The 24,751-nt window shown below is 35.9% G+C and overlaps 1 protein-coding gene across 1 annotated transcript in view; it reads left to right on the forward strand.

Annotated features, from left to right (window-relative positions):
• Positions 1 to 23,621, forward strand: part of ADAM10 (ADAM metallopeptidase domain 10) — a 136,038-nt gene extending 112,417 nt beyond the window's left edge. The window contains exons 11-16 of the mRNA XM_004010565.6: positions 5,879 to 6,029; positions 8,073 to 8,256; positions 8,955 to 9,063; positions 9,534 to 9,754; positions 19,481 to 19,607; positions 21,364 to 23,621. Of these exons, the coding sequence (XP_004010614.1) occupies positions 5,879 to 6,029; positions 8,073 to 8,256; positions 8,955 to 9,063; positions 9,534 to 9,754; positions 19,481 to 19,607; positions 21,364 to 21,458 (887 nt within the window). The 3' untranslated portion in view covers positions 21,459 to 23,621. The remainder of the gene's footprint in view (positions 1 to 5,878; positions 6,030 to 8,072; positions 8,257 to 8,954; positions 9,064 to 9,533; positions 9,755 to 19,480; positions 19,608 to 21,363) is intronic.
• Positions 23,622 to 24,751: the final 1,130 nt, after the last annotated feature.

Consider the following 24,751-nt stretch of genomic DNA (forward strand, 5'->3'; position numbering starts at 1 on the left):
ATTTCATAAGATTTTAAGTTACTTGAGGGGAAACACTGAGGCCTGCTCACATTGCACATAACCAGCACTCTATGGCACCAAAGGAAAAAGAACTGAAGAAGTTTTATGGCTTTTTGTTTTTTTAGCTGCATTTTTTGTTTTGACATAAAACTGATATAACACTATGCCCTTTTGTTTTTAATTGAAATTTATATCGAGATAATTTAGATTCCCATGCAGTTGTAAGAAATAATGGAGATTCCATATTCCTTCTCTCAGTTTCCCTCAATGGGAACATCTTGCAAAACTGTGTAGTACAGTGTTGCATACAACAAGGATATTGACATTGATAAGCAGTCCACCGATCTTATTTGGATTTCCCTAGTTTTTCATATTTTCATCTCTGTGTGTGTTTAGTTCTATACAGTTTTACCATGTGTAGGTTTATGTGTCCATCACCATAGCCATGATTAAGAACGGTTTCATTGGGACTTCCCTGGTGGCTCAGACAGTAAAGAATCTGCCTGCAATGTAGGAGACCTGGGTTCAATCCCTGGGTCAGGAAGATCCCCTGGAGAAGGGAATGGCTACCAACCCCAGTATTCTTGCCTGGAGAATTTCATGTTCAGAGGAGCCTGGTGGGCTACAGTCCATGGGATCACGAAGAGTCAGACATGACTGAGTGACTAACACTCACTTTGGCTGTCTAGTGATTGGGACCACATGCTCCTAATGCAGGGGGCATGGGTTTGATCCCTGGTCGGGGAACTAGGATCCCATACGCCACATGGTGTGGCATAAAAAAAAAGAACAATTCCATTACCACTGTTTTATAACCTTAAAAAGCAACCTCCTCCTTCCTGCCTTTTTCACCTGCCCCACAAAATCATTCTCCATTTCTAAAATTTTGTCATTTCAAAAATGTTCAATAAATGGAATCATACAAAATGTAACTTTTGGGGATTTTTCACTTGATGTGATTGCTTGGAAATTAATCCAAATTTTTACCTGTGTCATTAGTTCGTTTCTTTTTATTGCAGGTAGTATGTGTGTACCTCAGTTCATTCAGCCATTTTTCTGTTAAAGAATATTTGGGTTAACTTCAGTTTTGGGCTGTTCTGAATAAAGCAGCTATAAACAGGCTTTTCATGTGAATATAGGTTTCAGATGCCTCCAAATTGAACTGATGGATTAATATAGCAGCTGTTTGTTTTTATTTATGTTTTTATGTTTTGGCAGAAACTGCCAAACTGTTCAGAGGGCTGTACTATTTTACATTCCCAGCAGCAGTGTATGAGTCATCTAATTTCTCTCTATCCTTGTCAGCTTTTGATATTTTTTATTTTATCCACTGTGGCATGTGTATAGTGTTAATTCATTATGGCTTTACTTTGTATTTTTATGATGACTAATGATGTTGAGTATCATGTGGTTTTTTGCCATCTGTATATCTTTGGTCAAATGTCCGTGTTTCTTGGCCACTGAGGGTTTTTTTTTTTTTTTTTCTGTTGAGTTTTGAGGGTTCTTTATTTGTCACATATCGGTCTGCATGTATTTTCTTCCTTTTTGTAGCTTGTCTTTTCATCCTCTTCACAGTCTTTCCCAGAGCAAAACTTAAATTTTAAGAAGATTCAAAGTCAATTTTTACTTTTATTGATTGACTTTTTCTTATAAAACCTTCATTTTCTTTTGAAAGGACAGATTAAAATTACATTGATATTATCATTTTTGTTATTATTATTCTCAGTGGTAGAAGTGACATCTGGATTCTTCATTTGTAAACTGGAGTTTTGCAGTAAGCTTTCTGATTATTGAAATGTTTCTGATTATTGAAACTTTCTGATTGAAAATGACTTTAAAAATTATGAACCTATTTGTCTTTCTCTGTCTGGCTTCACTTAATAAATATGATGATCTCTAGGTCTATCCACGTTGCTGCAAATGGCATTATTTCATTCTTGTTTTATGTCAGTAATATTCCTGTGTCTGTGTGTTTGTGTGTATACCACATCTTCTTTATCCATTCATTTATTCATGAACATTTAGGTTTCTTCTATGTCTTGGTATTGTAAATACTGCTTCTTTGGACATTGGGGTGCCTGTATTGTTTCAAATGAGAGTTTTCTCCAGATAGATGCCCAGCAGTGGGATTGCAAGATTATGTGGTTTTAGTTTTTTAAGGAAACTACATACTGTTCTCCAGAGTGGCTGCACCAGTCTACATTTACATCAACAGTGTAGTAAGTTTCTTTTTTCTCCACATCTTCTCCAGCATTTATTATTTGTAGACTTTTAAATAATGACCATTCTGACTGGTGTGAGGTGATACCTCATTGTAGTTTTGATTTGCATTTCTCTAATAATTAGAAATGTGTGTGCATGCTCAGTTGCTTTAATCATGTCTGACTCTCTGTGACCTTAAGAAATGTAAGCCACCAGGCTCCTCTGTCCATGGGATTCTCCAGGCAAGAATACTGGAGTGGGTTGCCATGCTTCCTCCAGGGGATCTTCCCCACTCAGGGATTGAACGCAAAGTCTCCTGCATTTCCTGAATTGAAGGTGGATTCTTTACCCACTGAGCCACCTGGGAAGCCCAGTAATTAGCAATATTGAGCATCTTTTCATGTACCTGTTGGCCATCTGTATGTCTTCACTGGAGAAATGTCTATTTAGGTCTTCTGCTTAGTTTTTGATTTGGTTGGTTGTTTGATATTGAGCTGCATGACCTGTTTGTATATTTTAGAAATTAAACCCTTGTTGGTACCATCATTTGCAAATAATTTTCTCCCAGTCTGCAGGTTGTCTTTTGTTTATGGTTCCCTTTGCTATGCAAAAGATTTTAAAGTTTAATTAGGTCCATTTGTTTGTTTTTGTTTTTATTTCCATTGCTCCAGGAGATGGATCCAAAAAAAAATGCTGCTTCAGTTGATGTCAAAGAGTGTTCTGCCAATGTTTTCCTTTAAGAGTTTTATAGTATCTGGTCTTATATTTAGATGTTTAATCCATTTTATTTTTGTGTATGTGTTAGAGAATGTTCTAATTTCTTTCTTTTACATGTAGATGTCCAGTTTTCCCAGCACCACTTATTGAAGAGACCATCTTTTCTCCATTGTGTATTCTTGCCTCCTTTTTCATAGATTAATTGACCATAAGTGCATAGGTTTATTTTGGGGCTTTCTATACTGTTCCATTGATCTGTATGTCTGTTTTTGTGCCAGCACCCTACTATTTTGATTACTGTACCTTCCTAGTATAGACAAATGTCAGAGAAAGACCAATATCATATGATATTACTTGTATGTGGAATCTAAAAAAAGAATACGAATGAACTTATTTATAAGGTTGAGATAGACTTACAGACATAGAAAACAAACTTAGAGTTACCAAAAGGGACAGCAAGGACAAGGGGTGAGGGGGAGAGACAAATTAGAGGCTTGAGAGTAACATATGCGTGTACTATATATAAAATAGGTAAACAAGGATCTACTGTATAGCAGAGGAAGCTATACTTAATATCTTGTATTAACATACAATGGAAAAGATTCTGAAAAATAAATACATACAGACACACACATATGACCTTCCCTGGTGACTCAGTTGGTAAAAAATCTGCCTGCAATGCAGGAGACTCCAGTACTCTTGCCTGGAGAATTCCATGGACAGAGGAGCCTGGCAGGCTACAGTCTATGAGGTTACAGAGAGTCCAGCATGACTGAGCAGCTAACACTGTCACTTTTATACCTATATGTATTACTGAATCATTTTGTTGTACACTTGAAACTAACACAATATTGTAAAATAACTACTTCAATTAAAAAAAAAAACTAAATATTTACCATAAGATAGAAAAAATGAGCACATTGTTTTTTAGTATTATGGGAAAGAAATTTGTTTCTTAAATTACAGTGAAATACGTACCTGCTACAATTTTTGTATTTTAAGCAACATCTTTTCCCTTGTTTTAAGCCATTAGCAAAGAGCTAATTTGAAGTATTGTTTCTGTATGAGACACAAATGAATGTGTAATGAATATTACATGTGTGGTTTTCTGACTTTTTCAATTTTTCCTTTTCTCCTAAATTACATGTCACGTGAATTGTAAGATGATTATTGCTAAACTTTAGAAACATCATTATTATTTACTTAATATATATGTGCATGTGCATGATTCTAGTTTTAGAAAAGAAGAGAGATGGTATAAAGTGAAGGAAAGGAGAAATTCCCTGGCATCCAATTGTTAAGACTCAGCACTTTCACTGCTATGGCCCAGGTTTGGTCCTTGGTTGGGGAGCTAAGATCCCCACATGGCCAGAAAAAAAGAGAGAGAGAGAAAGGGATGGAGCTTCAGTTAGCCCTAAAATTTCCTTTAGTGTTTGATGTGGCCAAGGATAAGAATGGAATTTCTGAAGATAAAGCTAAGGTCTCTATAGAGTATTTTTGATTCAGATGTACCTTGTTTTGGGTTCCTGTGCTTGAGGTATGTTCCCTTCCACTTACTCAGCTTTTGGTTTGAAGTCTGTGCTACAACTGTTTCCCGCACTGATTTGGTGCAGCAGAAAGAGCACCAGACTTTAGACCTATGAGACCCTGATTTAGTCTTGTGTTTTGCCCATACTGGGGCATATGGTTTCCAGGAAGTCCCAAGCTCTCTGAAAGTTAGTTTTCTTTTCTCTACAATGAAGACATTTGATTCTTTTCATTTCTCTGAAGATGCTGAAGTTCTGTGATTTTTATGTTCTTATTAAGAGTAGCATTCTTGTTCCAATTTCAAACTTTACTAACAAAATCAAAGAACTTTAAAAAAAGACCCTGAAAGTCTCTCTGAAATTACTCACTATGCTTAGACCAGACAGTCTAACCTTAATGAACCAAGATTTGACCCACTAATGTTAGACTCTGTGGAAATACAAAAGATATAAATAATACATGGTTCTTCCCTTAAGGAGTTTGGTCTAGCTGACAATCAAAACTAATGTGCATTAAAAAAACTACTAGTTGACTCGGATACAGTCAGCCAAATAGAATGTGGGAAATTCCACAGGACACAATGACCCAGTTTCTTTAACAACTAATAGTGTGAAAGCAAGAGAGGAGGGAATCTGCTATCTGTTAAAAGAACTTAAGATGCATTTAAAGCAGCTATGGGGAGAGAGGAGAAAGCATGTGTGAAACTTGGTTCAAATAAACTGATGTAAAAAGGTAGTTGAAGCAAATTAAACATAGATTGGCTATTAGATGCTATTAAGCATACTGTTAGTTTTTTTTTAGAAGTGATAATGGTATTATGGTTAGATTTAAAAAAGAAAAACTCTTTATCTATTAGATTCATCCTGGTAGATGAATTTGTAAGAGCAGATGAATAGGTTAGATGCAGTTGTTTACCGCATATCGTTGATAGTTGTTAAAGCTAAGTGATTGGTTCATAGGAGTTCATTGTGCTTACTTTTTTTACTACTTCTCTGTATGTTTGAAATTTTCTAACAGAAAAGGTTTGATTTTTTTTCTGGTTGATGAAGCACTGACTTACTTGGTAGTTAGGTACTATAAATAGTACAGTCATTGTTCAATAAAGCTCAGTGTGGCATGGCCTAAATAGAGTACTGTCTCTTCTGGAAGGGACTTTAGAAAGGAGCATCAGGTCAAATTCCCTCACTGCACAGATTGAGAAACTGAAGCCCCCGAATGGGAAGTGACTTGCCTAAGGCCACATTGCTAGTTAGTGACTGAGCCCCTGTTATAAGTAGATCTCTTAATTTCCGGATTCTTAGTTTGTTCTACTTTTCTTAATCTTCCAAGTTTTCCTTTCTCCTTTTTTAAATGATGCTTTAAAGAGTTTGTGAATTTGAGATAAAATAAATGTCGCATACAGTGCTTACTTTGTCTTATTCATTCTCTTCAGAATCTGGCCAGCCTATTTGTGGAAATGGGATGGTAGAACAAGGTGAAGAATGTGATTGTGGTTATAGTGACCAGTGTAAAGACGAGTGCTGCTACGATGCGAATCAGCCAGAGGGGAAAAAATGCAAGCTGAAACCTGGAAAGCAGTGCAGGTACCTCGTTAATTCCAGTAACGTTAATGTTCCTATGAAGTCACTTGAGTGGAGTTCGTGAAAGTTTCTCAGACATGTCTGACTCTTTGCGACCCCATGGACTATACAGTCCATTCTCCAGGCTAGAATACTGGAGTCGGTGGCTGTTCCCCTTCTCCAGTGGATCTCCCAACCCAGGGATTGAACCCAGGTCTCCCAAATTGCAGGCAGATTCTTCATCAGCTGAGCCACCAGGGAAACCCAAGAATACTGGAGTGGGTAGCCTATCCCTTCTCCAGGGAATCTTCCTGACCCAGGAATTGAAATGGGGTTGCCTGCATTGCAGGCTGATTTTTTTACCAGCTGAGCTACCAGGGAGGCCTGAAGGTAGTTATGTCATATTTAAAACCAGATTAAAAGAAGAAAATCGATTAAGAGATGTATGTGGTTTTGGAACTTTGTTATTTGTTTTATTTTTCTGGAATAGGATTATTTAGTGCACCTTTGCTGGCAGATTGAGCTACTTATAATTACAATTTGTGTGGTGGGTGTTAAAGACATGCAGAGGATGCTCAGTTCAGTTCAGTCTCTTCTTGGTCATGCCCGACTCTTTGCGACCCCATGAACTGCAGCACGCCAGGCCTCCCTGTCCATCACCAACTCCTGGAGTCCACCCAAACCCATGTCCATTGAGTCAGTGATGCCATCCAACCATCTCACCCTCAGTCATCCCCTTCTCCTCCTGCCCTCAATCTTTGCCAGCATCAGGGTCTTTTCAAATGAGTCAGCTCTTTGCATCAGGTGGCCAGAGTATTGAAGTTTCAACTTCAACATCAGTTGAAAGATGTTTCATTTCCTTCCAATGAAAACTCAGGACTGATCTCCTTTAGGATGGACTGGTTGGATCTCCTTGCAGTCCAAGGGACTCTCAAGAGTCTTCTCTAACAGCACAGTTCAAAAGCATCAATTCTTAAGCACTCAGCTTTTTTTATAGTCCAACTCTAGCATCCATACATGATCACTGGAAAAACCATAGCCTTGACAAGATGGACCTTTGTTGGCAAAGTAATGTCTCTGCTTTTTAATATGCTGTTTAGGTTGGTCATAACTTTCCTTCCAAGGAGTAAACGTCTTTTAATTTTGTGGTTGCAGTCACCATCTGCAGTGATTTTGGAGCCCCCCAAAATAAAGTCAGCCACTGTTTCCACTGTTTCCCCATCTATTTCCCATGAAGTGATGGGACCGGATGCCATGATCTTCGTTTTCTGAATGTTGAGCTTTAAGCCAACATTCACTTTTCACTTTCCCCTTTCACTTTCATCAAGCGGCTCTTTAGTTCTTCACTTTCTGCCATAAGGGTGGTGTCATCTGCATATCTGAGGTTACTGATATTTCTCCCAGCAATCTTGATTCCAGCTTGTGCTTCCTCTAGCCCAGCATTTCTCATGATGTACTCTGCATATAAGTTAAATAAGCAGCTCAATAAAATACATATTGTTTAGTTCATAATATTAAAAATGTGACTTTCATCAGTATTTTTAGAATTTTAGCTTTAAATATTTAGGTAATATGGATTCCACACATTCTTGTAATTTAGTGTCATACAATTTATTTCACTTCTCAAATGATTCTGGTAGTGATAAATATAAGCAATAGAATATTGTTTGTGCAGTACTTTTAAAATAGATGTTCTGTGTATCCTAATTTGTTTTTAATGTGTAAATTGAGAAAAAATGATAAATTGACTAATGTGTGATATATCTATGAAAAACTGATGACTTACCTAGTATTTAACCCATTTTCCATTGTAACCTTTTACTAAAGGCAAATAGAATAAGAATGCTGAATATAGTATGCCTTCATTATAAAAACAAGATTCTTCATCATTTTTCTGTGATTATTAGAATGTTAAAATTTAGTAACCTCTTGTTCCAGTAAGAGTTGTATAACAGTAACATACTTAACATTTAAAAGATAATACTTATGATTTAAAAATTAAGACTGTATCTATTGTATAGGAAATGTCCTAGTGATTTTCTTTACTCAACTCAGTACTTCTTTTAGTCCAAGTCAAGGTCCCTGTTGTACAGCACAGTGTGCATTCAAGTCAAAAACTGAAAAGTGTCGGGATGATTCAGACTGTGCAAAAGAAGGAATATGTAATGGCATCACAGCTCTCTGCCCAGCCTCTGATCCTAAACCGAACTTCACAGACTGTAATAGGCATACACAAGTGTGCATTAATGGGGTAAGCATTTGATTTGTTTTTCATTTAATTTTATGAAACCTTTTTCAGAATAATTGTTTCTTGACACTTAAAGCCTCACAGTTAAAGTAATTCATCTCAGTCCCAGTTTCAGCATCCGTATCTATTTCCCCACAAAGCTGTTGACTGCGTTATGTGGCATAAGTGCCTGGTGGCATTCGGTTTGTTATTGACTTGTCTTTCAACTTTCTACTGCATGTGTTTGATACTCTAGAGAAAAATAGTTATGTAACTAGGCATGTAACTTTGTACTGCTTTTAAGTTTTATAAATTAATATTTTAGTACCCTAAATAAAAGGACTCTTGATTATTTCCTGTGCCTTTGAAGCCTTTAAAGCTTTCTTGGCTAAACAGTCACTTTCCTCTACGTGAGGAGCTTTTCATTTTCCTCTTCTTATAAAGGAACAATAATAACCAACATAAAGTTGGTGTTCATCTAATCGCCTCTGTTTCTGTTTTGTCTAGATCTTTGTTAACATTTTTTTAAGATTTACTATCTTATTTGCACTTGCTCTTTTTAAGATGTGTTTATATGGTCCATTTCTGATTCTAATCTTTACTCCCACCACCTCTTGTATTTTTACTTAGTTATTTTAGCATTGGAGGCATCTGTCTGTTACTGGGAACAAGAGGTTTGACTGTATAGTGATTAAATAATTGGTCTTTTATTTTTCTTTCAGCAATGTGCAGGTTCTATCTGTGAGAAACATGGCTTGGAGGAGTGTACCTGTGCCAGTTCTGATGGCAAAGATGATAAGGAATTATGCCATGTCTGCTGTATGAAGAAGAGTAAGGCTTTGAAAATGCACGAGTATAAAATCTGTTTGAAAAACCTTATTTTCTCCTAAATGTTAAGTGTTAAACTTTGGTATACAGTTGGGACAGATAATTTCCAGCTGAACTGATTCTCTTGAGAAATATTTAAATATGGCATAGCATTGTGTTTCCAGTTTTGTGATCCCTACAGTGTTTTTAACATGATGAAGTAGATGAAACCTGCCAATGTTTTTGCAATAATTAATATATACACTGTTAGAAGGATTTTAAGCCATTGTAGGCACTAAGTCAAAAGAGTTGCCGGTTGTTTGTGTTGTGATATTTAAGGTGAATTAGTAAGGGTATTATCCAGTCTAACTGATGAAAGCCTATGTAGCATGTCACAGTGATGATTTTAGGCAGTTTCTTCCTTTCCTCCCTTTCTCCCAGCTAACCCAATAGAGAATCTGATCTTCATCTTATATTTGGCACTTCTTTTCCAGTGGAGCCATCAACTTGTGCCAGTACAGGGTCTGTGCAGTGGAACAAGTACTTCCTTGGTCGAACTATCACCTTGCAACCTGGATCCCCATGCAATGATTTTAGAGGCTACTGTGATGTTTTCATGCGGTGCAGATTAGTAGATGCTGATGGTCCTCTAGCGAGGCTTAAAAAAGCAATTTTCAGTCCAGAGCTCTATGAAAACATAGCCGAATGGATTGTGGTAAGTATAGTTTTTATTTCTAAAGAAACCTTATCTTAAAATGATTTGATCATAATTTTACTTGGTTAGAGGTCACCAGTGTTATTAGAAAATCACTTATTTCCTGTTTATACTGAAATTATAGTTGACCCTTGAACAACATGGGTTTGAACTGCATGGGTCCACTGACAAGTGGCTATTTTTGTAGTAAATACTGTACTAGTACACAATCTGAAGCTGGTTAAATCTGCAGATACGGAGGAACCATAGATATAAAGGAACTATGGATGTGATGGGCCAACTATGATTAACCTGTCTCCTTCAAGGGTCAACTGTACTTTATCTGAAGAATGAGTTTTAAAGTTCAAATAGCCCTGAGCTTTATTTTCTTCTAAAGCAGTCAGATACACACTTCACATGTGTATCATTCATAGATTTGGTTGGTAGGTGATGGGAGTCATTCTGTTTTACTTTGCTCCCTGGTTCATGTCTTGGATGCGTTAACCTCATAGGATTAGAGTATTGTCGTAGAATTTCTTCAAGTTGATTTTGGAAAGCCCTGCTTGCTTTTTATACTTCTCCCTTGTCTCAGTATGACAGATAGCCAGCTCTGGGTTCTACCTTGCTGAACAGGAGAGATGAAAAATTTTCTGAAGATTTTTTTCTGATGTTTCAGTATAATTTCTGGATCTTCGTCTTGTCCATAATAGGAAATGTTGAACAGGGCAAGATCAGATACAGAGCCTTTTGTAGATTTATTAATGACTGTGGATGTTCATTCAACTTAAATCTAGTGAACTATATTATTTTTAAACCACATTTTCCCCAATTGTATAAATGTTGAATTACCTGAAATTTTTGAAAAAGATCACTGAGAATGACTATCTTAAGTCGTTTAAGTATTTCTAAGTGTTTACATTTAGGTAACAGTAGGAAATTTGCAAGTGATGTATTAGAGAGTGTGCTGTGCCTGAACTGAATAAGTCTGCTTTGGAAATTGATTCCTCCCCCTTCCCAAATTATTTTTTACATTTTTAAAAATGAGAATGGCTTAAAAGCACACACAACAATAGCCCTCTGTCTGGGTTGTCAGTCCTTTTGGGTACTATTGTAGTAAAACTCTACAATAAGACTTTTGGAATTATCTCTAGGATTATTATATATCAGAAGTGTTTATTATATATAGGAAGAATAATACTTTGCATGTTAGAATATGCAATTTTTAGATGGGTAATGACTGAATAGTGGGAGGACTGTTGAAGTTGGATTTAGGAGACCTAGGTTTTAATCCAGATAATTGGGTCTCCACATTGTATGTGACTCATTTTTGTACCCCTGTGTTGAATGTATAGTGTATTCAGAAAGTATCTGTTAAACTAAAGATGCCTTCTGGGTCTGTGCTAAAGTGAACCGAGTATAGGCTTGGAATTACACAGGGATTGAGGTCACCAATGTCACATTGGACAATTCTGTGATTTCAAGTAACTTACATTTCTTGGCTCCCTTACTTATTTCCCTGTTTTCAAATCAAATCCAGTTTCTATTTTCTTTTTTTCTGATTATCTCTAATAAGAAAAAGTTGAGATCTGGTATGCTTGTCTACAATGGGAAATAGTATGTTCAAAGGGAAAAAAATCTGATAATTGGAATCACAGGGTTATGTTCTGCTGAGTTTATGTTGTGCCATAAACTCAGGCATATTTTAGGTTTTCTAGATTGTAAATCATGTCACCTAGAAATATTTTATTTCATTTTTCTGTATTGTATCTAATTTTGACTCACTTAGAATTTAAAAAACTCATTTATTCCTATTTTAAAATGTTTCCTAGAAATGATCTTTTTAGTTAAAGTGTTTTGAAGACCTTTTTTTCATATTTTAGTTTTGAGGATTTTGTGAAATGCTTCTTGCAATGGATTTCAGCAATGTGAAGTCTTTTCTTATGCTGTGGAGCTGATTAATTAGGCACTTTCAGGTTTATGCAAGTTTGCCTTCAGTAAGTATAGAATAGCAATGTTGATATCCATATGCCACCCTTTTGAAGAGCATGGTCCATAATACCTGAGTGCCATTAGGCTGTTGGTGCATTTGTGGGCATTAATCATATCAAACAGCAAGATAAACAACAGCCAGTTTCTTGTGAATTATTTGCCATATTTGTGTTATTTGTAGAGTTCAGTTGCATGACAGAGTTTGTTTTGTTATATTAATAGCTGTGCTTAGGTCTTTCATTGTGTATAAGGTATGTCCATCTAGTTAGTAATGTAGGTTATTAGTTCGCTCTGGTGTAAGAAGCAGTGATAGGAATGATGAGTTAGTTTCACTGACTTTCCTTTCCACTGATACCTGGTGGCTTTTTTGTCTCCTTTCCATGGTATCCTGTGGTGGTATTTTCCCTCTTGAAGGTAGAGTGGGAAGAACCTTAACAGTTTAATAGTTCAGAGTATGAATTACTGCCTGCTACTGGCACCAAAGAAATTATGTTGAAAAGACTTTTTCTTTTCTGGGGAAAAGTTGTTCTTGACAGTAACGTTTGAATAAAGTAGGCTGAGTGCCTACTGTGTGTCTGGCCAGGAGATGATGATAAACATCCTTCAGATTTATCAGAGAGTTTACCTAGTTCCTGAAAAGTTGGAGAAAAGTCACCAGGAAATCTGTTAAGATCCTGTATCACTGTCACTTTTTCTTTAAATAGGTGCATTGGTAATTCCTTTTTGTTTTCTTCCATAATTCACATTTGCTGCACCTTTTGTGTTAGATCTGACATAGAAAACCATCTTTAACCTTGATTTTTTTAGTTTTATTGGTGTGTTTCCCCCACACTTTAAGAAAATTGCCTGTTGGTGGCTTTTTTCTTTTTAATTTGTTCAGATTTATCAGAAGTTTATCTTTTCATTATTATTTTTGACAAACATCAAATGTGTTTCTCATTTTTAAATTAATTTCTTCTTATTTTTCTGTAATTTTATGAACCTAAGTATTAATTGTATGGTATTCTTTATGAAAGATTTAGAGCAGTGTTTCCATGTGTTTCACAAAACATTATGCACTTGGTTGTCAAATGAATCCGGAAAATATTGCATATTATGGTTCCCATCTTGGAGATTTGTGATAATATCGTGAGACATCCTACAATAAGAAATCTTTTAAACTTCCATTTTCCACACTTATCTGACTTTTATTCATGTTGTACATGAGAATCATCTAACAACATAGACCAGTTAAATCAGAATCTCTTGGAACAGAGCCTAAGTGTTCGGGTCATTTCAGAGCTCCTAGCACTCAATTTTGATGAGTAGCTGGAATTGAGAACCAATCATTCATGTAGAGCAGGGGTTGGCAAACTATGGCTCATGAACCAAATTCAGCCCACTGCCGATTTTTATAATGCTCACAAGGTGAGAATGGTTTCACATTTTTAAGTAGTTGAAAAAAATGAGAATAATATTCTTTTGAAAATTACATGAAATTCATATTTCAGTGTCCATAAATAATGATTTATCAGAACATGGCCACACTGATTCAGTTACATATTGCTTATGGCAGCTTTTGTTTGTACTTAGAAACTGCGTGGCCTCACAAAGCCTAAAATATTTGTCTGGGCTTGATAGGAAATGTTTGCTAACCCTAATCTAGACTAATGGATGTCAAAGTGTAGTCCCCTGACCAGCAGCATCAGCATCACCTGGGAACTGGATAAAAATGCAAATATGATCAGGTCCCACCTGGACCCACTGAGTCAGTAGATGATGATGCATGCTAAAGTTTGGGAACCATTTTTACAGTCTCTGCAATGTAATGTCTTCTTTTAAAGAGACTTGTAACAGAAATTTTCTGCTTTGTCATCCTGCTGTGTTGAAAGTGGAAGGTGGTTGTGGACCTTTAGAGTCCTTCATTGCCTGATAGAATAGGCCTCATGGACATCACTATTGAAACCTTAACAACAAAGATACATTGTTGTCGCAGGGCTTATTTAGCATATGATGAGGAGTCAGTATGCATTTGCTTGATGAATAAATGTCATGATTTATATGGAACAGAAAAATTATACATATTGTAATTTTAAGTTATAATATTTTCGGGTTTCACTCAGTGGTATTTTAACTGCTTGCCCAGGCTGAGTTTAAAGTAACAGGAGATCAATAGCCAGTTGCCTTCCGCTTGGCAGATTGGTGTGAGGAGTGGTGCATGGGGTTGAAGGATGAAAGAACATTTAGTCAGAGGCTGGACAATGGCATCTTCTGAAGGATAGAAGGGGAGCTTTCTGCCCCTGCAGGATGGCATAATCAGTATCATGACAAGGAACTGTGGGCCCCACATGGTCTTGTGACCCACAGGAAGTCTAGAGTGAGTTTGCTGTGAGTGATCATTGTTAACACTGGAAATTCACTGAGAGGATTCTGTGACTGACTTTTCCTAGATATCTTAAAAATCAGTTCAGATTATCTTATGTCTGAAGATACTTAATTGTTTGTCTTGCTCTTTCCCCCTCACAGTTTTTTGGATGAAGCCTGTTTTTTTATTATTATCCTAGAGGTCCTTTTTGTTTATTTAGATTATTAAATAAAAAAATTATCCTAATTGGAATAAAATAAATTAGACTGGTAAATTTTGACCTTTCATTTTGTCATTTTGACTCCATTTTCGTACTTTGTTTTCTTTTGGCCATATAACTGGATATGTTGAACGTCATCTGTCTGTTTCTTTTGTAGGATTATTTTCTCAGACTTGATATAGTACTTTGTTAGCTTCTAAGCTTTGCTTTTTTTTTTTTTAACTTTTGGATGTCTTCTCTTTGTCTCTTTTAAGTTTCGCTTAACACCTTTGTATCTATGAAAGACAAGAGCTTGGCTCGTAATTTACGCTCATTAAATGCTTATTGAATGAATGACAGTTCTCTTTTATTTTAAACTCCTAACAAGTGGACAAATCATGATCCCTTTTTTGAGATGAAACACATATTTCGCATTTATTAGCCTCGTTTGTATTCTTTTCCCAGATTTTATAGTATCTATAAAATAGAAAACATGTAATTTAACATTTACTGCTTTCTGATAATTCTGTTTTAAAGGAAGCATTTAAAAAATTCCCTTTACCAGAGGTGGCTGTATTTATTAACATTCTCAAATGCACTATTGCTTTGTTTTTTTCTTGCTATCTTCTATCCTTTGCAATATTCAGTTTCTGAAAAGCTACTGTTATTTTCATGAAAATATCTCAAGCCTTGGGCTTTTGAAATATGTAGTTACCTGGAAGATTTTAGAGGAAGACCAGGAACAATGCTAGAAGGGACTGCAAATACTCAGAGACCTAGGTACCGTATTTTCGCAAATGTCTTTAATCTCAGCTGGGACTTGGTCCTTTTGACCTTTTTTTTCTGCAAAGTTATAACCAGTATTAAATTCAAGCTTCCTCTTTCTAGTCTGCTTGTCTTATTGCCATACCACTTGCATTTCTATGTAAGACTGTGTAGGTACTGAAAAACTGGTATCAGAAGAGGATTGAACCATAACTTTTTTGTTCTGTGTTGTAAGAGCCTTTTACATTATTTGTTTATGTGGGAAATCTAGATACAGTAAATGAGCTGGTAGAAGTGTTCTGAAAAGTCAGTATTTGGAGTAATGATTAACGTGTTAATAACTAGTCCAGTGGATACTTTTTGGTAGAGTAGATACTGAGTTTATAGAATATAAATTCAAAAAGCTCTCCGTCCAGTTTGGGATAGAGAAGGTAAGCACATAGAAACATATTTTCAGTTCTGCATCATTTTCATAAGAAATAAGAGAACCTATTTGGGGAAGGCTTTTTTTATGGAAGTGATGCCAAAGCTCAGTTCTAAAGGGCTAACAGAAGTAGAGGGACAGGTAAATGTTTTATGAAGAGGGAGCACCTGAAATAGTAACCAGAGTATGAACTATTTTAAATAATTTTTTTCACTTTTTTCCTTTTGAAAAGTGTGATTATCCTTTTTTTTAATTGATAGAGTAATACATTGAAGAGCAAGCCTTCTTTTTACCCTTGTGCCCAGTTTTCTCAAGATGAGTTTCTTATATATTTTTCAGAAGCTGTATTTTTATAGAAAAATATAGAAAAACAAGCTGAATTATATGTATGTTGGGCCGCAGTTCATTGTATACAAGGTTTTGTTTTGTTCTGTCTCCCACTTATTTATCTTGGAGATCTTTGGTGGGAAGCTTTTGAAGAAAAGTTTCACGTAGAGGAGTGATGTAATTCCATGTTTTAAGTAACTGTAACACTGGTGACCATGTGGAATGGTTTTCAGCAGCGAAGACTAGAAGGAAGGAAGTGTGTTAGAGAATATAATGAACACCAGGAATGGAAGTTGTGTCTCCTGAAACAGACCTAGCTCACCAGCCTGAAAATAGTAGGAAGATCCTTGCCTCTTTGTGCTTTGGATTGGATCACATTTAGAAGTGATACTGCCTTTCCAGAGGATATTTGGAAATATACAGTAGTTGTCAGAGCAGCTGAGGGACTCTGATGGCATTTGATGGATGAGAGCCATGTATGCTAGACTCCCTGCATTGCTCAAAATGGTCCTTCCCACAGTGCTCGCATGTCTACACTAAGAAGCACTCATCTGCATGCTGGCCACGGGCATGCTCATTTAAAATGCAGTTGCCTGGGCCCTACACCAGCACACTGAATTGTAAGTAATGTTTTCCTGGAACACAACCACACTCACCTGTTTGTTTCTTATCTATGATTAATTTTGTACTACAGTGGCAGATATGAATAGTTTTGACCAAATCATATGGCCCACAAAGCCTAAGTATTTATTGTTTGGCCCTTTATAGAAAAAGTTTGCCAACCCTTGGTAGAGACAGGTAGTTCCCAGTCTTGGCTACATAATGGAATCATGTGGCCAGCTTTAACAAAATTGCTGATGTCAGGATCTACCCCCACCCTATCAGAATCTGAGATTTAGTCCGGGTAACTGAGTTTTAAAAGCTTTCCAGGTAATTGTAATGGGTAGCCAAGGTTGCAGATCTGTGTTACAGAGCAGGAGGAGTGCTTATACCAGTACAAGCTGGTGATTTTGGTTCCTGATGTTTTTTACTAGGTCAGCATGCCAGAGTTGCAAACAGGAGAGGTCGAAGAATGTCTTACTGCATTAAATGCCACATTTCAAAAGCCTCTGGATGCTTGGAATAGGACAAAAGCTATGTGTATAGTTCTGCATGTGACAGTAGGCAGAAATGAAAAGAGGAATGAGCCTGCACTCGAGTTGAAAGACTAACAACAGGACTTAAACCCTACCTTTTGATAAACAGCAGGTCCGTTATTTGAGGATGAATAAAACAGGAAGAACAACTGGATCCAATGGGAGATTTATCTAACAAGGGAAAGGGTATATTATCCTAAAGACTCACAGGGAGGAGCAGTCCTCTGAAAATCATTCTCTATAGAAACCCAAAGAAAAACTTAGGAAACTATGTGGCACTCTCAGGAGGATATAAAAAATGGCTTCTGAAAAGTAGATTGTAAACTCTGGTTCCCAAGCCACATTCGACCCAGCACATGTGTTTTGTATGGTCTGCCTGTTGTTTTTAGAAATTTTGAATGAGTTGTCAGCATTTAAAAACAGAGTCCATATAAAAATTCAGATTTGTAGCATCTCTTGAAAGATCAAATCTCTCAGCAGCAAGGCTGAATCGCATCATCCCTTACTCTCTCCTTTTTTGAACACTTCATTCCTAAAGGCAATTAGGTGACACCAAGCAGGCAAGGCATACCTGCTTGGTGAGGGGAGCTCTCCTGGCACAGGGCAGGGTGCCCTGTGTGCCCTGTGGAGGGGTGACTGGCTTGGAATGTCAGAGTATCAGTATTGAGAGGAATTGTCTGCTTATGAAGGGCAGTTCTAAGAGAAACTGGGGCTCCTTGGAGAAATGGCTGATTCCAGGGCTGGGACAGGGAAAGAACAAGATGGATCTGGAACTCCTCATGCCAGCTTCAGTGCTCAGAGAATGGTGAGGACAGGCCCAAAAGATATAATAATGACAGTAATGGATTGTAACCCATTCAAGAAAATAGGAAACTGAGAGAGAATGAACAAATGAATAAATTGTAAGTTTTATAAGGGATAGAATATTTACATAGTTCTAAATTATGTCTGTATGAAATACTCATTGACTGCAAAAGAGAAGAGTATCTTTTTGGTAAAGGTTGGCAGTTTACACCTTGATGAGTGGTCAAGTAAACCATCTTCAGTAATGAGATCAAAGTCGTGTGTCTCATGATCAGATGCAATGAGAATAAAGCATCATTTCTGAGATACTCTAACTAAAGATGACTCTAATAATGGAGAAACATCTGAGAAACCCAAATTGAGGGACATTCCAATGCAAAATAACTGATCTGTAATCCTCAAAAGTGTCCAAGTTATATAAGCTGGAAAGACTGTGGATTATTTCCAGATTGCAGGAGACTAAAGAAACACAACTGCTAAAGGCAACATGGGTCTGAATTGGATGGTATTGGGACAAATGGCAAAACTTGAATGAGTCAGTCTGAGGATTTAATGGTACTAATGTAGCAATACCAGTTTCCTGATTTTGATGATTATATTGTGATTATCTAGGAAAAACACCCATAGATTGTAGGAACTATATGTCGAATTATTCAAGTATAATAGGACATCATGGAAGCAGCTTACTCTTAGATGGTTCTAGATTTTAAAAACTTCTTTGTATTGTACTTGGAACTTTTCTGTAAGTTTGGGGTGTCTTTCAAAATTAAACAAATTTATATGTCTGTATAAATTTATACACATGGCTTCACACACATGGGGAAAGTGGGGTGTTTTGCCACAGCATTCATTTTTCTTTTAGCTTTTATTTCCAGAAGTAGTAGCCTATTTGTTGTAAGGCCCTAGATCACAGAAACTCTTCTTAAATGTGAGTTTTATTGGCAAAATTAGCAATAACTATATATGCATTTTAATAATAGAAGGTTCATAGTTTTCTAATTGTTACTATTTTGTATGGTGTTTATTATATGCTATCTTAAGACAAACCTTGAATATTTTGAGTTGCAAAATAGATTTAGGATTTATTATGAATGGCAGCATAATTTTTCTATAAATTATGCCAGTAATTTTTGAAGTTTTTTTGTTTGGCTAATTGATCTAATATGATTTAAGTTGGAAGTGAAATTTTAGTACCTTCTCAGAGATAAACTTTGCCTGCTTCTGGCATGTGTATGTCCTTCCACTTTTCGTGTTAAAGAAGGCAGTTAACCTTTAAATAAATGAATATATATGTAATAGATATTATATATATAATGAAAACTAAGATAGATTGTATAAAAATAATTTAATAATGGTAGTCTGAGACTAGAGTTCCTAATGAAATAGAGAAACAGGAAAGAGGGGCCTCAAAAAAGGTAGAATTTTAGTCTTAGCTTTGATGATTAGAAAAATTTATAGGTTAAAGAATATTTTTAAAATCTAGTAGATTTAAAGCAAGCTATATATCTTCTAAGTCACTAGAGAGTAACTGAAATGAAAATAAGATTGAGTGGTTTCCTCTAGGAAGTGAAATTATAGGTGATTTTTCTTTCCTCCTTTGTACTTTTTTATATTTAAAGAAATTTATATATATGTGCTTTTATGTGATAGCTATCAACTCCCAATGAACAAATGTTTAAAAATTAAAATGTAATATATAGTACAAAATATTCTAAAATATTTTATAGGTTTTTCATTGGAAAAATGTTTTTATTTCTAGGCTTATTGGTGGGCAGTATTACTTATGGGAATTGCCCTGATCATGTTAATGGCTGGTTTTATTAAGATATGCAGTGTACACACTCCAAGTAGTAATCCAAAGTTGCCTCCTCCTAAACCTCTTCCAGGTAAGACAATTTGAGCAAGGTATATATTTTTATTACTCAGAACCATTCAGCAAATAGGACTGAATTTTAAAGGAGTCTTTAGTAGTTGATTTATAGTACTTTCTCCTTGAGAATGGGATTACTAGGTGGATTATTTAGTTGATTTTTAAGTGTTCCCCCCCCCCCCCCACCCCCAATCAACACAGTCTAGCTTATGGCTGCTGATTAAATGGTAATATATCCTTTTTTAAAAAAAAAATAGTAAAATCTTCCCTTTTTGGTTTTATTATGATAGACCACTTTTAAAGGATTGGTCTTTCTAATAGCTATGCTTCAGTTATGGGTTTTGTGTTCATGCTCCTGAAATATATTCTGTCACATAAACTTATTTTCCTTAGGGAAAAATATAGATTTCTCTTGTAGGGGCATACAGATTCCAGTCTGTGGGAGAGTCTTAGGGTAGAGGCTTCAGTTACCAAACAACTGTAGTTATTCTCCATCTCTGAAAACAACTCCTAAGGTTTTGTCTCCATCCTTTAGCACTCAGGGAGCCAAGGCTGGGAGGAGATGAGAGATGGGAAAGACCTTTATATGAAAGACCCTGGAGAAGGGAAAGGCTACCCACCCCAGTATCCTGGCCTGGAGAATTCCATGGACTGTATAGTCCAGGGGGTCTCAAAGAGTTGAACATGACTGAGTGACTTTTCATTTCATGGATTTGGAGAAGGAGAAGAAATCCATTTACCAGATTATTTAGGCCCTGCCTATTTCTCCCTCCTCCCCAGGCTGGGTGTCCCTTCCACCCTTTCTTCAGGACCCTTGGACTCTGTTCTTGCATGTTCAAGGGCAGGCACCATCCCAGGATTCCTTCTCCTGCCTCCCACTCACTTCACCTCTTGAAGCCTCTTGTCTCAGGCCAAATCCACTGCCCTACATAAAATTGTTTAAAACTAGGGCTTTCTTATAATTTTCCCTCCGTTCTCCTGTATTTCCTTATCTAGTCATTCTTGGACAGTATCTTGGAGGGAAGCAAAGGAAATTTGATTTCGATGTCATTGCTTTTCAAATTACTGCCTTAGCAGTCAGGAATTTTTGTCAGTTTCTTAGGGATTTCCAAGGGCCACATGACACTTTTTAACTACACTACCAGTTCATTTTATTGAATGAGACTATATTATTCTCATTCAATGAAAATTATTTTACTTAATTTCATTTTAAGAAAATGCCAGCTCTTAACTGCTGTTTATTGAACCCTCACAAAAGATGTTGAGCACTTTTACATGAATTATCACAACAGACTATATGAGTTAGTTAATTGTCTCTGTTTTACAGACTAATCATCTGAGCTTCAGAGAGGTTAAGTCATTTGCTCAAAGATACCCAGCAGTTTCTTCCTCTTGGAGTCTGTCCTCAGAATCCATATCAATCTGATAGTTGTAGCTTTTTAGCAGTTGTACTGTGGCTAGTCTCAGTTAAGATGTATTGTAGATATAAAATGCCTACCAAACTCTGGCTTCCCTGGTGGCTCAGACGGTTAAGTGTCAAACTCTGAAGAATTAGTATTTATAAGATGAACTATTTTATTAATAATTATTAATATTTTGGCTATATTGGGTTAATAAAATAAAAATGTTATTGAAATTATTTTACCTGTCTCTGTTTTATTTTTTACATTATGGCTACCAGAACCTCTTTTTTTTATTGAAATGGCAACTTTGTCTTTAAAAAATTGAAAAGGTCATGATAAACCTCTTTTGCTTTTGTTTGTGACCCACAGGCACTTTAAAGAGGAGAAGACCTCCACAGCCCATTCAACAGCCCCAGCGTCAGAGGCCCCGGGAGAGTTATCAGATGGGACACATGAGACGTTAACTCAGCTTTTGCCTTGGTTCTTCCTAGTGCCTACAATGGGAAAACTTCACTCCAAAGAGAAACCTATTAAATCATCATCCCCAAATGAAACCCTCACAAATAACAGTAGAAGAAAAAAAATGGCAAGAGATCATGTCCTCAGATCAGGTGGAATTACTTAAATTTTAAAGCCTGAAAATTCCGATTTGGGGGTGGGATGTGAAAAAAAAAAGGAACCCCATTTTCTTATAGACAGATATTTTTAACCTAATGGCACAAAGTCTTAGAATATTATTATGTGCCCCGTGTTCCCTGTTCTTCGTTGCTGCATTTTCTTCACTTGCAGGCAAACTTGGCTCTCGATAAACTTTTATCACAAATTTAAATATATATATATTTTTTTCAACTGCCAATCAAGGCTAGGAGGCTCAACCACCTCAACATTGGAGACATCACTTGCCAATGTACATACCTTGTTATATGCAGACATGTTATTTCTTACGTACACTGTACTTCTGTGTGCAATTGTAAACAGAAATTGCAATATGGATGTTTCTTTGTATTATAAAATTTTTTCCGCTCTTAATGAAAAATTACTGTTAATTGACATACTCAGGATAACAGAATGGTGGTATTCAGTGGTCCAGGATTCTGTCATGCTTTACATGGGCAGTTATGAGAAGAGAATCAGTTTACCTTTTCCTCATGATGGAGTTGGTTCTGATATTCATTTTGTTTTATCAAACGGCTGCTAAGAGCGCAGGATTGACGACACTGAAGAACACAGTTACGTGTTGTGAAAACTGGACATACGCAGCATACTACTACTTCAGACCTAGTTCTTTATGTAAATGTCTGATTTCTGCTTACTTATTTTAAACTTTCTAATTCAATTCCATTTTTGAATTGATAGGTGAAATTTGTATTCATGTTGGTAGCAGTTAGGTCAGTGAAATGATTCTTTTTATTTGCAGCCTCTTATTTGTATGTTAATTATGTTTCGGGTTTTGTCTGATATGGAAAAGAAAAGCTGTGTGTCTGTTTTATCAAGATATTTGGACAGAGTTTTCAGCATATCATCGTGATCATCGGTAACCACTAAAGAGGAGTGATTTGCTCAACTAGTAGTTAAAATTGTAGATAGGCCTTCCAACACTTTTTTTCCCTAAGATATTTTATCAGCAGTGAAGGTGAAACAGCACAAAGTCCCATTCCAAATTTATTTTTTAAACAGTTGTAAATAATTGGCTTTTTAAAGAAAGAAGTCAAAAGCATTTAATGTATTAACAGGCTTATTGCTATGCAGGAATGGAAGGGGGCATTACAAAAAAAAAAAACTTTAAGCTTGTGACATATTTATTGCTTCTGTTTTCCAACTACATCATGTTAAATTAGAAGTAAACAGCTATGATTTTCCTGGCTTCACATAGGAGGCAAATTTAGGCAAAGTTGAAACGATTTGTGTTTGGCTTTTTTTTTTTCCTTTTTTTCTTAAGAGTATAAGGTTTACACAATCATTCTCATAATGTGACGCAAGCCAGCAAGGCCAAAAATGCTAGAGAAAATAATGGGATCTCTTCCTTGTAAACTTGTACAGTATGTGGTGACTTTTTTCAAAATACAGCTTTTTGTACATGATTTAGAGACAAATTTTGTACATGAAACCCCAGATAGACTATAAATAATTCTAAACAAACAAGTAGGTAGATATGTATGTAATTGCTTTTAAATCATTTAAATGCCTTTGTTTTTGGACTGTGCAAAGGTTGGAAGTGGGTTTGCATTTCTAAAATGGTGACTTTTACTCCGCCAGAGTTCTTAGTAACTTCTTGAGTGTGCTAGACTTTGAACATGTACATTTTTTGCTTGAAATGTTATCCTGTGGTAGGGTTTTGGCAGGTATACAACTGCCCTATTTTATTTTGAGTCTAAGTTAAATGTTTTCTGAAAAGAGATACATGCACTGAACTCTTTCCACTCCAAATCAAGATGTGGTAAAACAAAAGGATCAAGACAAGTGAGATCTAATACTACTGTCAGTTTAATGTCCACTGTGTTTTATACAGTATCTTTTTGTTCACTTTGGAAATTTTTACTAAAAAATTGCAAAAAATAAAGTATTGTGCAAAGATGTAAGGTTTTTTGAAACTTGAAATGCATTAATAAATAGACTTGATGAAACAACTTGGAGGTTTCATACTCTTTGAACTTTGAGAACTATCAAAAGAAGTGTCCCGCAAGGCAGCCTTTCCTTACTAAATGAAAGCGATGGTTAAGCAGAAAGGGAATTGCCTCTTCCCACACAAGTATAGATATCTTTATTCTTAGGACTTCATGTAAAAATTTTTGTGATTAGATCTCTCTCTTTCTATACACAGTGAACATTTGAAAAACATTTAACTAATCTCAACTGCTTTGCATTATTTCTAATCAGTATTCAGAGTGCTTAAACTAGTGGAAGAGCTGAGTCATTTTGGAAACTGTGGTCTTATATATTTTTTCCAAAGTTTTGAATGCTAAGTACTTCATTTATTTTAAATGTTGAGTTTGATGTTAAGTGTATTTTAAAAATTTGAGCCATGTTTTTCTGCTTTGTCAAATTCATAGCACGTAAGAAGACTTGACGTTTCAGCCTTACCTAGAAAAAGAATTGTAAGCCCAGAATAGTGCCCTGCACAGAATAATATACCCCAAACCCAAGTTTTTTTTTAATATATTGAGGCCAGTTTAAATAAGTAGTATTTGTTAAGTCAGTAAAAACATGCAATACTTTTTACTTTAATTCAGAAACCTCAAAATATGTATTATGTTTAATTATGTTTATTAAACTATCAATATTAACTTGGATGGTTACAAGTTTACTGTTATAACTGCATATTTAAATTTTGTTTAGATTAAATCAGCAATAGAATAAATTATTACACTTTCTGGACTGGTGCCCTTTATAGTGTCAGGAAATATACAGTTTGGGGAAGGCCTTCTTTATGGGAATGGCAGCGTTATCTGATCAGTCTTGTTTTCTGAGGTGTTTTCAGCAGTTTGTGCTTTGGGTACTTTGTTTTTGTTATATTCACAGACTAGTGAAAACTGAAGATTTCTCCAAACTGAGCAAACCACTCTCAAGTTTTTATATCTGTCCCTGTGGTCTATACATTTTAAGACCTAAGGATTATTATTTCCCCAAAGATGGGATTAGTGTCCATGGCAGCTGTGCAATTATGGGTTCTTGTTCTTAGGAAGGGTTTTAATTTCCTAAGTATTTCTAATCAAAAGTATAAGAGGGTCAATTTAGTAAGTCCATTATAAAACTGGAC

Source organism: Ovis aries, chromosome 7 (assembly GCF_016772045.2).
Source record: "Ovis aries strain OAR_USU_Benz2616 breed Rambouillet chromosome 7, ARS-UI_Ramb_v3.0, whole genome shotgun sequence".
Taxonomy (NCBI): Eukaryota; Metazoa; Chordata; class Mammalia; order Artiodactyla; family Bovidae; genus Ovis; species Ovis aries.